Source organism: Prionailurus viverrinus, chromosome B2 (assembly GCF_022837055.1).
Source record: "Prionailurus viverrinus isolate Anna chromosome B2, UM_Priviv_1.0, whole genome shotgun sequence".
In the NCBI taxonomy this organism is placed as follows: domain Eukaryota; kingdom Metazoa; phylum Chordata; class Mammalia; order Carnivora; family Felidae; genus Prionailurus; species Prionailurus viverrinus.
Window position 1 is genome coordinate 137,693,663 of NC_062565.1, and position 12,203 is coordinate 137,705,865.

Consider the following 12,203-nt stretch of genomic DNA (forward strand, 5'->3'; position numbering starts at 1 on the left):
TATTTTCATGTAACCAACGGCATAAGAAATCAATAGTTAACGTAGATGTTATCTATAGTATAGAAGTAAATGTAGGTGTGATATTTATTTACATTATTTTGTAAATCACATATAAGTGCAAGTTACTGATGCACTTGACATGTCAAAAAATTAAAGAACTGCATTTGGAGACTGGGATATTTTATTCTTCAAAGGCAACAATTGAATCTTCTGAGAAACTCACTATGATACTTAGTTTGGAAAAAAATAGTTTGTTGCTCTTATGACAACAAAGTTAAAATAGAGCCGATAAAGAATAAACTAAATATCTACCCTTGGCACAGAGAAATTAAGATACTCTCATCCCGTTGCTTCCCCCGATTCATGATGCTATGAGCCAGTCCCCAAGGGAAAGAGAAAATAACTCATATAGGAATTGACAGGTCAGAGAAGGACATTCACTGCTAAGAATCAATGGGCCCAAACAGTCAAGGTCTCTGATCTCTGAGACCAAGTCTGTACAAGGGGTGTCCAAGTCCTCGGGTCATAATGAAGTCATAAATACAAGAAAGAAGGCTTTTTTGAAAATGGGGAAGATGCTAACAGTCATAATCTGGGAATCAGCGCAAAAAAAAAAAAAAAAAGACTACACTCTGATTTTGGTGGTAGGAACTGAAATAACCTATATTTGAAAGTGCAAATGATTTTGATTTTAATATGAAATACCTCTTCTGTTTAAAGAGGGTGATCAAAGCAGCAAAGTCTTAGGAACTACTGTTTCTAACAGGTTTTATAAGACAGAGTGGACTCTGTTTGGTGTATTAACCGTGAGAATTTTGGGTGCAGGAGACGGTGGATCCCAGGTGAGATATGTCATCAGTAACACGTAAAGAATTTTGGCATCAAGGGGCAGACTCATGCTCCTGGGTCTTGGAAACGATCCACAAAAACAGCCCTCAAGATGCAAAGACCGTCAAAGGGGCTACCTGAGAACGAAGCACACTGTGTGTGGGCCAGGGAAAACTTTTCTCTCTGATTCACTAGAAACCAATCACATTTTCTTACCAAGCCAGTGTCTTGCCTGCCTTCCTGTCTCACCTCATGCCGAGAAATCTGGGCTTGCAGCTCCTGGATGTTGCTGGTGGCCGCGGGTGTGTCCTCAATCTCTCTGTGAGCTCCTTCTATAAGCTCCTGGAGGTGCTGCATTTCTTGCTCATATTGTTCATATTGTACCACAGCCTCCTTTGAAAGAAAAAAAGACGCACGGTTATCTTTCTAGATCAATCACTGTGGGCCATTCTGTACTGCTGTCTATGGCGTTAGGTGGTATTTACCTGGGCATCTAGGGAATAAAGAAAGGATGGGTCAAGTCCCTGGATGATGAGAGTCCCCAACTTTATGCAGATCTTCAAAGCCTTGTCTCTAAAATAGTTCGCCAGGATTATGGATGGACTCAAAGCAGCTAAGTGGCTAGATCATCTCTCTCTTCCCTATTCAAATTATGCTTAAAATGGCAATGTCATAGTCAGAACAACGTCAGGGTGGGAAGCGGTATGAAAAACATGATTACTTCATTTTTCCACCTAAGAAATACTGAATCTATATGTGAGGCACTTGACTAAATGCTGGGGTGGGAGATTAAAAAATGAAGGAAGCATGACTTCTAGCCTCAGGAATTTACTATGTAACAAATTACAAGATAATCCAAGGTGCAAGAATAGTTGACCAAGTAAACCCTTAGCTATTTAATGAGAACCTACGTAGGCAACTTTTGGATAAGGCAGGTGAAATATTAGTTGAAAGGGCATAGGAGGTGGGTAGCATCATTCCTCCCTCGTAAATGACTCTTCTCTTATTGGCTGAAGAGGCTGAGAGTTACACGGGGGTTTGCTTTTCAGGCAAGAAAATGCCTTTACTGCATCAATAAGCTGAAATATGAAAAAAAAAATATGCAATCTATACTAGCAGTAAAGGCTTTTTACAAGGTGTTAGAGGATTCTCCAATGAATAATAAGAGATAAAAATATATAACTGAATATAAAATTAACTTGTATAAGTCATTCTTTACTAAAATATACTGCTACAAGATAGCTGTCACCAAAGGATGTTTTTTATAGAGCTTTCCCCGGGCTCTTGCGGGTGATCCAAATGATAGCATTTCATCTCCTTATTTTATATAACCACAACAATCTGTCAAATTTAACACTCTGGGTGTGTTTTGATGGCTGAGCCCACACAACGCTAAGAAAAGCAGCCCATGACTCATTCGCTGTGGCTCTGTGGGCGCGGGGACTGCGAGGGACGCTGGCGGGCACAGCCCCACGTGCCTGCATGATGTTGCACTGCTGGATAGCCGTGTGCTGCAATCGGCTGGCCTCTGCCTGCAGGTGCAAGGCACAATGGCAGAGCGGCAGGCTGGCGACCACATCGTCGGGGATCCGGAGGGCACTCTGGCAGATCTGCACGGCGTGGACCTTTGGCTTGAGTGACTCCATCTCAGATAGCAGATGCTGAAAGTACGGGTTCACATTTTATATGGCGCAAAAAATTTAAAATGTTTCTATCTGAATAGCTTCTTTCATAAGCAAGAGACATTTACTAAATTATAGCTCTGGCATACGTTATAAATATTTTCCAAGGAGATTTTCTTTAAGTAGCGTGTAGAGTCCTAAGACTATAGCTGAGTTTAGAAGTCATTTTTCCCTCACTATCTTCTCTTTAAAAATAGGTAGATAGATGATAGATAGATAGATAGATTCCCCACTCACTTCCTCTGGATTATTCTTGCTTACCTGTCGATGTGAAAGTTGTTCCTTCAGACTAAGACGTCCGACTTCTGGGGAAGTCAGGGTTGTCTGGGCTTGCTCCAAAGCAACTTGTAAGTTTTTTAGCTCAGTTTCAAATTTTTTCATATCCTACAGAGTAAAAGCAATATGAATGTCAATATAGAAGCCCTGGAAGTTCAAAGTCATGGGAGAAGAATAACCTCACAGCCAAGAAGGCATATCAGAGGCGAGTACTACATCTCCACTATGGACCCACCATTTTTTTTTAAATGATAGACTTTCTAATTTAAGCTATTGTTATTATTAGTTTCACCTTGGCAGCATCTTGGAGATTCTGCAAACGAATTTTGATCGTCTGTCGTAGCTCCTCAGACTCCCGTCCCAGGTCTGCCACTTGCTGAGACATTTTTTCTGTGGAGTAGATGCTAGCAAGGCACTGTAATTTCTCAATCATTGCTTCCAGATTGCTGGGGATTTCTTCAGATTCTTCCAGCATGGTCTAGAGGGAATTGCCAATAGTCATGACATTGACAGGGAGGCAGAGGCGTACAGGTAACCAATCTGGTGTGGTGTAAGCCAAGAAGACTAGGAGGGAGTGCCAGGTCTCAGTGCCCATGCACACCGTGTAGGTTCCATGTGTCTTCTTGTATCTAACCTTCCCAGCCCTGTGCCTACTCCCCACCTACGCTTCTCCTCATTTCACAGAAAAAGAAATCAAAGTTTAGGAACTGCCAACCATTTACTGAGGCCACATGTTGTTAAGTGTTGGATAGGCTCGTGCTCTGTCAACCACCCCAAACTGCTCCCTGATGAGGGTCAGGACACGAGTATCTCAGGGATATCTGTGCTCTGACACATTAGGCCTTCTTGTCAGGATGTTGAGCTTACTTTTCCTCCTATTTACTCAAGAGATGCTTTCTAGCTCTCATATTCTATGTCTAAGACCTAAGACACTTATCGATCTAAGAAATGAAAACACAAGTGCATTACAAACAAACAAAAAAAAACCTTTTGAACAGTTGCTTTAAATGAAACAAAGAGGGTAGAAGCTACTTGAGATTAGCAAGAGGAATAACACACAGCCCTGGTCATTCTGGATAGTATCCTCCAGTGGGACTAATAATACACATGGATTGTTAACCACATAATGCGCATTATATGAGCAGAGTGAAAGAGAAGAAAGACTAGAGATGACGGAATATTACTTGCAGGAGGATTGTGAGGCGGAACAGCATAAGCAAAGGCACAGAGGTGAATGAGCACAAAATGTTCAGTTCCCGGGATGTGCGATGTGTAAACAAGAGAAATGGAAGCTGGGATATTATCCTTGAGCAATAGATCTTTAATTTCAAAATACAGTACAGTTTTTCCCTCACAAGGAAAGAAAATACTGAAAATCTAAAGAAGAAAATCAAATATTCCACAATATGGCAGAGGTAACTTTAAGAGATAACTGCTGTTACATTTGGGTATATATTTGGATAATTGGGATCATAATATCTATAATTTTCCATCTTTCTTTTCCACCTGACACTAGGAACACCTGTATTCTCTCTGTTTACTGCTTTTGGCTAACCTTTGGGAGCTTTACCTAAGGTGGGCACGGGAGAACTCTCAAAAGAGTATCTACAGACTGAGTTCTCTCCTGAGCGTCTGTGGGATGTGTGGTGTCTGTCCTGTGCCCCCAATGCACTCAATCTGCCCAACTGCCCAAGTCAAAACACCTAGGAGCCCTCCTTGGCTGCTCCCTCTCTTCCACCCACATCCAAGAGTCTCCTCTCCAGAGTCCATAACTCTAGCTCAGTATTAGCCCTTGATTCTCTCTTCTCTCAACCTCTAAAGAGTCCTTGTCACTCTCTAGCATATCACTGCCACTGCCTTCCATCCTGTCTTACCTTCCTCAGTCTGTTTTCCACAGGCTGCTAACTCATCTTTCTTAAAATACAAGCCGGGATTTGTTGCTTGCCTACAGAATATCTGTCAGAGGCTTCACAGTGACTACAGGGTAAAGCCCAAGTTCTTAACAGGCCTTTCAATACTTTTCTTCTCTCTCTATTCTTGTCTCTCATGCCTCTTTCCAGCTTTCGTCCACACATCTTCCCCGTACTACGCCCTCCACTGCACGGAACAGAGCACCCCCCACTCTTACTATTGGGATGTCCACATGTATTTTTGTTTAAAATGCATTTCAAGCAAGTAGGCAGCCTGTTGTTCAGGACTCAGCCCAGAATTACCTTTTCCTAAGAAGGCCTCCTTAAGCTTCCCCTAGACTCTGGGCAGTGTGGACAGAGCACCCCCCTGTGGGCTCCAGCAACACCTCGAACCCTCATTTCCTGCACTTATCACACTGTTGGCAATTGTCTAGATCTATCTTTTGTCTCCCTCATTTCCTGCACTTATCACACTGTTGGCAATTGTCTAGATCTATCTTTTGTCTCCGTTATCAACTCCCTGGGGGCAAGGACAGAGAATATTCTTTGTTTTCTGAAGGCCTAACGAAATTCCTAGCTTTGGAAAGCATTCTATAAATATTTGCTGAAACAATAAGTGAATGCAAGACCTATTTAAAAACAAAAACAAAAACAAAAAAAACCCCTAATGGTCATTTTAGAGACTACATTATACTCTATTATATCTAAAAATTCATTCAGAAAAGTGACCTTGACCTTTAAGTTTGCTTTAAAATTCTACTATAGTTATTAATACTGCATATTTTCTACATTTTGGATTATGGAGTAGTAACGTTTTGATGTTCATGATACATTCTGCCAATTGTTTTTCAAAAAGATTTTAACAAGCAGCCATCAGTGTTTGAGAGCTCTCACTTCTTTAAATATGAACTTTACATAATCTTTAAATGGGGTTAACTTGATGGTTAAAGTGTTCTCTCCTCTTTTAAATTTTCATTTCTAGATTTCTAATGAGGTTGAATATTTTTTCATTGTTTACAACCAATTGTATCTTGAGTCTTGTCAGTTAATATAGAAGCATATCCTCAGGCAGAAGACGGGAGTGGTTTACTAAAAAGATTCCAGAAGAGTATAAAGATTGATGAGAAGAAAGATTATGTACACAGGGAAACTGATTAGCATCTGTTAACACATTCCAAGGAGGAGAAAATAAGGCTTTGATCTAGAACCCTGCATACGGGAATGGAAAAAGGAATAGGAGTATAGATAGGAGTATACTGGGGCCCCTGGGTGGCTCAGTGGGTTAAGCGCCCAACTTCAGCTCAGGTCATGATCTCACAGTTTGTGAGTTCAAGCCTCACATTGGGCAACTTGTTGTCAGCGCACAGTCTGCTTCAGATCCTCTGTTCCCCTCTCTCTCTCTGCCCTTCTCCCGCTTGCTCATGCGTGCTCTCTCCACCCCCCCCATAAATAATAAACATTAAAAATAAGGAGTATGCATAAATCGGAATAAAAGAGAGAGATCTAAAATACTTGAGGATATCCATGCAACCTAAGTACAAATCATTCTGTATTGTACCATAAACTAACTGGGCTATTAGATGTTTGTATCTAATTCAAGCTTAAGATAATAAAAGGATGAAATAATTTCCTGGATGATGTGACCAGAAGAAAACTTCAGGAAATGAAGTAACACAGCCACCACGTGATATGGATTCTTTGCTCTTTCCCAGCTGACCCCTACTTCCTGTGGAAAATCAGACAACTGAGACCAGGCAGAATGCTGAGAAGAATGAGGCACCCACGTGGCAGGTTGTGTGCTTGATATTTGCACGTATGTTAAACCATTTAATCTTCACGATAATTCTGCAATATAAATATCATTTACATCTCTATCTTACTGATGAGAAGACTGAATTCAGGGAAGCAGAGTAGTTTGCTCCAAATTCATAGCCCTAAATAGCAGAGCTTGGTTTTCAGATCAGTCTGAGTCTGGAGCCTATAATCTTTCCACACCTCATATCTCTTCATGGGGAAGAATTTCCCACCACATCCCTACGTATGATTGTTTCAAAGAAGCTGCAAAAAAAGAGAGACCTATACAAAGGTGATTCTTTTGGGTCTTGGAGAAAGAAAAGTCTAGGGGAAAACTGAGTTAACATTTCCTATTAAAAAAAAAGTCTAGGGGAGATAGAGGATATCCATTATGTATACAGTCTTATGAAATCTTATGGGTAGACACTTTCTTTCAAACCATTAGACAAGCCATCAGGGCTACCTTAGCTTTCTTTTTATCTGGCACCTATAATAATTTTATGTCATGGCCCTCAACATTTTCTGTCAGGCCAGCCAGTTAAATCAAATTGCTCTCTTAGTCACTCTTTGAAAACGATATTTCCCAAAGTTACCTGATGGAAAATGTATTGTTCTCGAAGTTGGTTGGCAGAATTCCATGCAATCTTTCCATGAACCAAGACTTTGGCTTTCTCAATCCACTTCAAGATGAATTCAAGCATTTCAGTGTATTCTTCTAAATGTGATGCTGCCTGAAAAAATCATTAACATTCAGATAACATATGTAAACTCTGCTTTGTGAGCTAGAAATTAGTCTTCTATTTCTCTTTAGATACAATAATCCTAGGGGTTGATTGTTATAACATCTGTGATATTTAAAGGTATCACAAACAATCATCTCCTTGTTGAAAATCTGTCAAGGGCTTCCCAGTGACTTTAGGATAAAATTCAAGTTCTTAATATGCTTGAATAATCTTTCTTTTAAAAATATGCTCTGTTCTTATCCCTTGGTCATCTATCTAGTGCCTCTCTATCCCTCCTTCCATATTTATTCCACCTCCACTGATGAAGGAGGTGGTAGGGGGATTATAGCATGCCAGATTTCTGTACTGTAATTCATTAGTTGCCAATCTTGATTTAACTTGTCCCTGATTACAGAAAAAATACATAATTAATTTGTAAAGGCGAGTCTACAGTCAATAATTATGATGAATGTGTGACCTGAACTTATCTATCTAAATATAGATATATCTATGTCTTATATCTTTGTATATATTATTTACATGCACTATGTATTTTATTTCATATACATATATAAACATATATGTATACATATATATATACACACATATATATACACACACACACATATATCTATAACTTTAAGATAGTTGAATACACCCCAAACTGATTTTATAAAACATGTTCATGGATGAGTATTTATTTCACAAAGTGCTTTTCTAGTTTACAAAATATTCATTCCAAAAGTTCATCTATATGACCACCTTTGTCAATGAACTTCTCATACGGTTTGATATAAAACAAAGGCAAGTTTCCATGTAAATCTTAGGATACTAAACAGGTGTGGTATGTAATAATCTACCCTTAAACCACCCTCATCATTGTCAATATTATCTTTTTATTTTTCAAAAGAAAAAGCAAACACTTAATTTCTACCTTAGAGGATTTTGATTCCTGGCCTGGAAGACATACCTGACTGAGCTTGGAGAGCCGATTCTCAGCCTGTCTAATGGTCTGCTGGTGTAGTTCCATCAGTTTTCCTACCTTCTTGGCCAGTGGTTTACCCAGTTGGCCATTCTGTTCCGAGAATTTCTGTACTGCTGCATCTAGTTCCATTAATTTTAAATTACAGCCATCTAATTCCTCTCCTAGCACCTAGATGGTAATCCAAATAAAAGAACATTAGACAACAGAAATTTCTCCAGCTTTTCCAAGATCAAAGGGTGATATTTTAAATGTTTTTTGTAAATGCCAAGTATTATAAAGAATATTTCTACATGATCAAGTCATTTCTGTTTCTTCAGTTAGAAAGGCAGAGCAGATGTAAATTAAAAAAATTAAAAATTAAATTAAAAAAAAAAAAGGAAGGCAGAGCAGACAGGAGGTTTTGTTATGCTGGTGTTTATTTCCTATGAGGCTGAGTGAGGAGGCTAATGTTTCCTTCTGCCCCACCCCGAAAGGATTAGTCACTTAACTCATCAGCAGAGTGAGAGCACCACCAAAGTCATCCTTTATTTTGGAATTTATATATTTATATTCCCCAATAATTATTTGGTCTTTTGACACTCTTCCCTCTTCCCTGCATGTGCAGGTACATTTATTAATACAGCTCCATTGGAATGATGAGGTATATGATGTAAGTTATCTATGCTATTATCTGTATAATAGCATATATATGCTTTACTATCTGGTTTTACTGAAGCTTGCTAATCAAGAAAGTTTTTTTTTTCTCTGTCTATATCCCCAAAATAAACTAACTCCAAAATATATGGAATTCATTCAGTAGCACCTCTTATATTTCCACTTCTCCTTCCTTACCTTTTGGTCGATCTTAGCTTGTTGTAAATTATCTGTCTTTGCTCTCAGCTTACTGAGGATAGTTGTGAGATCTTTGGCTATCTTCTGAATTTGCCGGCTGAATTCCTGGCTCATGGCCTTGCTCTGTTCAACTTCTCTTACTTTGTCCTGGATCTAAACAATCAGTGAGAACAACGAAACCAACCATGATTAAAACTGCATAATTGCTATTAAAAACCTCAATCTTAAGATGTTGACAAGAGACTCTTGAGTTGGTTAACGCCACTTTGGCATCGATGCACTTTGTCAGACCAGCCACATGCCGTTACTGGCTCTCACGGCTTTCCTGCGGCCTTGCTATTCACCACCCCTTACTGCTGCTGTTTCAGCAAAGGAACAAGCGTTGCATGTATAGTGAGCTACACATCAAATGTTTACAGAATACTCATTTTAGATAGAAGTGTACATGGCAGAGCTTGAATCTCAGCTTCTCCATTTACTAACTTCAGAACACAAATTCTTTTAGGCCTTTGTCTCCATAAAATGGAAAACCCTTCCAGATAATTAGAAGCACCTGGATTTGTTTCCAAGCACCTTTTTTATAAGTAGATGTTGGTGATCTGTTAACTCTTTTTCCAACTTCCCAAGTACATCCCAATAATATATCAAAACAGTGTTAAGCATATCCAGTAGAAAGGTGAAAAAGGAACAGTTAATGTTCACAAGTTTCTAATGATCTGATAACATTGATATTTCTGCCTATAATGAAATGCTTGAGAGAAAATGGTAAAGTAACATTTTCTTTATATAAAGTGAAGGCTTTAAAAAAATCACTTGAATACAGAGAAAACACACCATTAAAATAATACTTTTTTTGGACTTGATTATTTTGAGTTGAGTGCCAATGTAAATGAAATGCATGAGGATAACTCTAATATAGAGAAAATTTATCCAGCGAGAAAGAAAACTTAAATTTAAACTTTTTCTTAAAAATCTGAACTTGCGAAGTCATCCTTCCCAGTAGACCTTCCAATGTCTAAGAAGAAAAACCAAGCAGGCCAATTAAATACTTAAAATAGAAAATAACATTTTAGTTTATTTAGACATTTAGATGCAGGGGCATTGAGTTTTCATGAAATTTTTAAAACACTTTGCTTTATACATTAGAGGGTCCAAAAGATGTTGTGTACCTGTATGAATTTTATAATTTGCTGCGAGGGAATACTACTTTGCATTTCGTGTAGCACTTTAGAATTAGTGGGATACCTTTCTCTCTGTCCTCTATTGACTGCTTTTACCTTAACTGTGGCGTTATGTCACCGAGGGGGTCCTAAAAAACCATTGTTTCCATACAGATGCACCCAAAGCCATTTTCACTATGTAAAAGTGTGCCCTCTTTTGGGGATCTATGATAGAAATGTCCCTCTGATCTCAGTCCTATGAATGACTATGTGTATCTCTTTGTCTAAAAAAAAAAAAAAAAAAAAGAAAAGAAAAAAAAAGAAAAAAGAAAGAAAAACTATTTGTTTTAAAATTCATAGACATGGATTAGATTATGTGTCACACCTTTCTTTGGTTATTTAAAAGCTAGAGTTTATTTGATGGGCCTTCTTCTAGCAACATTATAGGATCCACCAAGATGCATTTTGGGTAGTAACTTCTTCCCTGGCTCTACCTTATTTATTTATTTATTTATTTATTTATGTATTTATGTATTTATGTATTTATTTATTACTTTGATTTTCCCTTTCTCCAACTATCTTCACCTACTTAACTTACATCTTGCTGAACCCAAAATAACAGCTAAAAGTGTACCCGGCAGATCCTGGGTACTCAAGAATTTTTGTTGAGTACTTGAAATATATTTGTTTTAAAAAATTGTGTCTTTTTTTTTTAAGAAAAAGGTGAACTAGGTAAGTTATTTTTATCGTATAACATTATTGTTCACAACTGTGATCATCCGACGTGCTTCTTGCCACCACAGAAGAACCCTAATTCAATATTGTTGTTTTGTACGGAAGACATGATTACGAAGACATGGAGACCTGGTTGTGAAAATCAAGAACTACAGAAGAATGGAAAGGCACGCTTCTGTGACCGTACGTGTACCTGATCATGGATAGTTCCTAGGTCCAGTGCCACCTCAGCTAACTGAAGGGAGAGTTCAGAAGGTAATATGGAATAAAGACCCAGGTACTTATTCTTCTGCTCTTCAGCCATTTTCTCAATGCTCTGTCGGTGATTTGTGGCTTCTGTTAGGAGAAGCTAAAGAAAAGATCAAAGTAAGAAACTTCTGGAAGCCTGATGAGGAAATTCATTTTTCTGGGTACAGAGACAAGACTGTGTATTTTTCAACAATATGTGAAGTGTGGAATTAGAGAAACATCTTTAAAAAAAAAAATCAAACTATTCTTTAGTCTCTAGGGAGAAACATGTCCCCTTTTTAAGGAACAAAAGAAAGTTCCTTGAGATAACACTAAAAGCCTTATATATAGTGCATTTATGAAAAGTTTTAATTCAATACTCATTGAATATAAGCAAATCTCTTGGGGTACATGGGTGGCTCAGTTGGTTAAGCATCCAACTCTTGATTTTGGCTCAAGTCAGGCTCTCAAGGTTGATGAAACTGAGCCCTGCATCAAGTTCTGTGTTGATGGCACAAAGTCTGCTTTGGATTCTCTCTCTTTCCCTCTCTGGTTGCCCCTCCCTGGCTCATGTGCTTACGTGCACTCTCTCTCTATCTCTCTCTCTCAAAATAAATAAATAAACATTTTTTTTTTCAGCATAAATATATCTCATTAAAATCAGGACAGTATTTTTAAATGATGGGTATAGGGAATGAGGAGAGTTTTATACCTGAAGTTCTTCAAGTTGAGCATCTATTTCTATTGTTGGATTCCCCAAATATTCCTTTGTTTCCTGAACCCAAGATTTCACAGAATTGATTTGGGTCTCCACAACTTCTCGCTCCTTTAGCTCTTGCTTTACTACTTTTCCAGCATTCTTCACTTTCTCCTGCATGCTTTGGAAACATTAAAGGGAGAAACCAGAAGTGGATTTGAAATGAAAGGAAATCCCTAATCCATGACATTGTATTAGCAAAAGCAGACATAAACAAAAAAGTAAAGCCTCATATCTTTTTTGCATGTAAAGACACATCCTCAAGTTGTGAGATAACATTCAGTAACGCTTAATT

At 38.3% G+C, this 12,203-nt stretch overlaps 1 protein-coding gene across 13 annotated transcripts in view; it reads right to left on the minus strand.

Moving 5' to 3' along the window:
• Positions 1 to 12,203, minus strand: part of SYNE1 (spectrin repeat containing nuclear envelope protein 1) — a 472,738-nt gene that overhangs the window by 168,006 nt on the left and 292,529 nt on the right. For all 13 annotated transcript variants that reach the window (XM_047860298.1, XM_047860302.1, XM_047860305.1 and 10 more), the window contains 9 exons: positions 11,864 to 12,029; positions 11,117 to 11,272; positions 9,029 to 9,181; positions 8,183 to 8,365; positions 7,084 to 7,221; positions 3,079 to 3,264; positions 2,772 to 2,894; positions 2,307 to 2,489; positions 1,078 to 1,221 (listed from right to left, as the gene is read on the minus strand). In XM_047860298.1, the coding sequence (XP_047716254.1) occupies positions 1,078 to 1,221; positions 2,307 to 2,489; positions 2,772 to 2,894; positions 3,079 to 3,264; positions 7,084 to 7,221; positions 8,183 to 8,365; positions 9,029 to 9,181; positions 11,117 to 11,272; positions 11,864 to 12,029 (1,432 nt within the window). The remainder of the gene's footprint in view (positions 1 to 1,077; positions 1,222 to 2,306; positions 2,490 to 2,771; positions 2,895 to 3,078; positions 3,265 to 7,083; positions 7,222 to 8,182; positions 8,366 to 9,028; positions 9,182 to 11,116; positions 11,273 to 11,863; positions 12,030 to 12,203) is intronic.